Raw genomic sequence first — 4,132 nt, forward strand, 5'->3', positions numbered from 1 at the left:
CCACTCGTTTCAAGATATGCTTCAAGATTTACAGTCATTGATGTGTGCCAGACATGAAGCTGGTGTCCTTTCTTGGCATGTTTTACAATAGGTTGTTGGTAGTTTGCCATTATTCTAAATTTCCATTATGAAAACAAAACAAAACAAAGGGAAAAACAAAACAAAGAAAAAAACAAAACAAGTCATTTGATGGAATGGGGCACAAAGCTTTTTTTTCTTTCTTTCTTTCTTTCTTTCTTGTGTAGGATCTGTATGGAATAATTTTGAGTTACAATTTTACAATTTTGAGTTGACTAATTACGGAAGTATTCCTTGTATGATTGGTGTTCATGAGCATATGAGTTTTAGGATTGAAGGTGCCTGTTGATTTTTCTTTTTCTTTTTCTTTTTCTTTTTTCCCAGAAAATATAGTTTTATTTTTGACATTTGAAGTTTTGGTGTTGCAAAAGTAAAATAGTGGGGTTTCTGATATCTGAAAAAAGGTTAAACTTGTTAAAGACATTATTTTGGTAAGATTTCTCCACTACCTCTGGATACCTCATTTTATCTGTAGTTGTAATGTTTGAAAAGAAATTGAAAATGCAGAACTTGATTACTTGATTGTCAAGAACATATATTATTAGCAGAATAGTAAAATTTGATGATCTTCGATTTATTCAGAAACATTTTATTTATTTATTTATTTTTTTTTTTTTCTATTACAGATTTCAGAAAATTATCCTTTAAAGGTGACACCTGTATAAAACTCCTATAAAGTCATTTAACCAGAATTGTACTGATTGAAGATATCAAGAGAGAAATTTTTGGCATTTCCTGAGCCTTAACAATAATAAGTTTTTCTTTTTTCAGGCCTTCGAAATAAATGCCAGAGATGATGGACACCACAGCTACCTCTTCATATCACTCTTCGTCTTGCTAGGCATCTGGGGATTTTTCATGGTGGAACGTATCATTAAGATAACAGTCACGCACCAAGCCTTAAAGGTATGGGTGAAAGGGGATTTTTAGGTTTGCGATTTCCGGAAGGCTTTGGTCAGAAACAAAAATTTTTAAAATTTTTTTTTTTAAAAAAAAAAAAAAAAAACCACCAAAAACAGAATTCTTATTTTCTTTTAAAAAAAAATTTTTTTCACAAAAATCTCCTCCGAAAATGGAGGATGTGAAAACTGAAAAAGTAACAACGTGAAAAAATGGGACTTGAAAACCACAACCCTCTGGACCCCGTGAAAATCTGGAGTTTTAGAGCACCCAGCTATCCCCCGCATCAAAATTTGTGTTTAAGAGATTTAAAACCATTTTTGATTCAGGAGAGGCTATAAAGGCTTCCTTTGGTCATAAAAAGGGTTTGTGGTGTAAATGTTTGTGGTTTATTTATTATTCATTGCCTCTTTTTCCTCTACTGTTTTTTTGTTTTGGGTTGGAATGATAGGTGTGCTAAAATGATTACTATCATCTAGGGTATGTTTTAAGAAATGGACTCATTTCCTTGCAGTCTTCAGCTTCACTTGAGTATACACTCAAGTGAACCTTTCGTTGTATTGCATTATAAAAAGAATTCATGTTTTCACGGTCTCTTTTTTTTTTCCACAGCGTCCCAACACACAAGGACACAATCACAATTTTTTAATTTTGACAAGGGGAAAACTCGGGCATTTAAAACGGGGCTTTGGGTGTCATTTTTGGGGATGGTTTCCATAACTTCATTGATGGAGTCTCTATTGGAGCTGCATTTTCAGAGTCTATATTGACTGGTATATCAATAAGCCTGGCTGTGATGTGTGAAGAATTGCCGCATGAACTAGGTGTGTTTTCTGAATTTTTCCTTTGCTTTGTGAATTAACTTAGATTTCATTATCTTGATTATATCATGTGGTTTCAGTTTTTTTTTAAGTAGGTCCAGATTAAGTCATCATTACCCTGTAAATGATGCCTTTGTGTCTTGCTTTTAAAATGGGGTTTTGAAAAAACAATCTTTCAACAGGTGACTTTGCAGTCCTCCTGAATGCGGGTATGACCATGAAGCAAGCAGTAGCATACAACTTTCTTTCAGCAACAACCTGTTATCTGGGTCTCATTCTGGGAGTAGTCCTTTGGGGAATTTACCCAGAATTCAACAGCTATATTTGCCTTAGCTGCTGGCATGTTTTTGTACATTGCCCTTGTAGATATGGTAAGTTGTGCAGTGATCATAGACATGCTTGTATGTTTACTTTTTGATGTATGTGTATTACTAGAATTGTATTTGAAAGTCAGATCTCATAATGTTTGTCATCATAGTTCATATGTAAGTACTGATTTTAGTGTTTATTTATCTGATGTGTTTATATACTCCTGTACACTTTTAATATTGAAACTGTTTAGTTATACAGTAAGAGACTTACAGAATTTTGGGAAGCTATATTTTATTAGAACGGACATTTTTTTTGATCTGCTTTGAAAAAAATTTAAACCTTCCGCTACATGTCCTGTCCCAGTCCAAGAGGTTAATACACTCCACCATTGAAAATATCGAACTACTTACTAGTGATTTACATTGGCTTTGCTTCAGTTTCAAAGTTTCACAGAAAACACCCAGGCAGCAGTCAGAATACATTCATTGAGAGTACTTTTCTCTGCAGGTGCCTGAGATGAATGAAGTTGCAGGGAAGGCAGCAGAGGGTAGCTGGAAGTCTGCGGTTTGCATTCTCTTCCTCCAAAATGTGGGGATCTTCCTTGGCATTGCATCACTCTTCTTGCTAGCATATTTCCAGGACTCTTTGATAATAACATAAGAAAAGCCTCTTGGTTGAAAGTTGGTGCATTTTCAGATTGGTGTTTTTTGTCAGTATGAAAATTACATGCATTTAATAAGCTTGAATGGATGTGTGAGTGTACCAGGAAGTGTAGAGTACAATACATTTGTGTAAATTTTTAATATAATGTCTGATTGGGGGGAGGGGGGGTAGACATTGGAATTTTGCAAAATTTGTAATAGATATAAATGTAATTATTTATTAAGCAATGACACTAAGATCAACAGTTCATGATATATTACGTGGGAGTACAGTGATATATGTTAGGCCTTATTCACTGTTTCATATCTACTTTTTATGTATATAATGATATAAATATTTGTTCAAGTAATACTGTAGATTTAATGAATCTTTTGGTATTGCAGTACTTGCAATTTTCATGTAGAAAAAAAAAATTGATCTACAAGCTCTTTCACCATTACAGGTAGTGTAGGTTTTGTAGGTAAACTTGTTATACATGTTTTTATGTTTGAATATGCTCGAAGGAAGTTTTGAAATGTAATAATTGTTCTCCATATTTGTTTTAAGATATATATTGTCTGAAGTATGGTGTGATCTCTCAAAGAAATGTATCAATATTTTTTCAGTATGTAGGTGGTAAGAAAAGCGTTTTCAATACTTTTTTATTCATATAATTTTCATATGATTATGTACAACACTGCTAGTCACATCCAGTAGTCTCGTAAAATCAGCAATATTCTCATTGAGTTAGGGACATGAATAGGAGAGATCTGTGTTTTGGATCTTACTACATTTGCTATTAGTTCTGCTATCAATATTTTCTACAGTAACTGAGATTCTTGTTATAAAGTTTGAGAAGTTCAGATATGTAAATACTTATTTTGTAAGTTGTGGTAAAAAGTTGGTTTTGACCTCTTTTCGTTCTCTCATGGAGAAGGGGTAGGGATCAGATATGTCTTCTGGAAGAAGTACAAATAAGTATTTTCAAATTTATGATTAAAGTTGAATTTAATAAGGTCTGTTTAGAACCACCCTGTCTGACTCTCTGTGTAGAGTTGTCCTGAATCTGTCATTTTATCAGAATTTATGAAGAGGGGTAATTGGGTATAGTATATACAGCAAAAGTAAAAGACAGAGTGCTTTCCCAGGACAAGTGTAGTCTGGTGTAGTTTAATTTATGATGTTAAATTTTACTGAATTACTGATTATTTCATTACTGACGGGGGAGACAGTTAGTAAAAAGCCACAAGTTTGAAAGAATTCTGACTAAAGTTCTGTGTCAAGAACCAGGTTATAATAATTTTCAGTGAGGAGCTTGAAGACTTCAGACATGAAAGCAGACCTTTTTGTTGTTGACTCTAATTTTGCAAGAAACATAT

General features: G+C 33.3%; 1 protein-coding gene across 1 annotated transcript in view; it reads left to right on the forward strand.

Moving 5' to 3' along the window:
- Positions 1-3,768, forward strand: part of LOC119598488 (metal cation symporter ZIP14-like) — a 20,011-nt gene extending 16,243 nt beyond the window's left edge. The window contains 6 exon segments of the mRNA XM_037948116.1: positions 850-984; positions 1,283-1,343; positions 1,659-1,802; positions 1,982-2,091; positions 2,093-2,170; positions 2,619-3,768. Coding sequence (XP_037804044.1) covers positions 850-984; positions 1,283-1,343; positions 1,659-1,802; positions 1,982-2,091; positions 2,093-2,170; positions 2,619-2,771 — 681 coding nt within the window. The 3' untranslated portion in view covers positions 2,772-3,768.
- Positions 3,769-4,132: the final 364 nt, after the last annotated feature.

The sequence above is a fragment of the Penaeus monodon genome, chromosome 41 (assembly GCF_015228065.2).
Source record: "Penaeus monodon isolate SGIC_2016 chromosome 41, NSTDA_Pmon_1, whole genome shotgun sequence".
NCBI lineage: Eukaryota > Metazoa > Arthropoda > Malacostraca > Decapoda > Penaeidae > Penaeus > Penaeus monodon.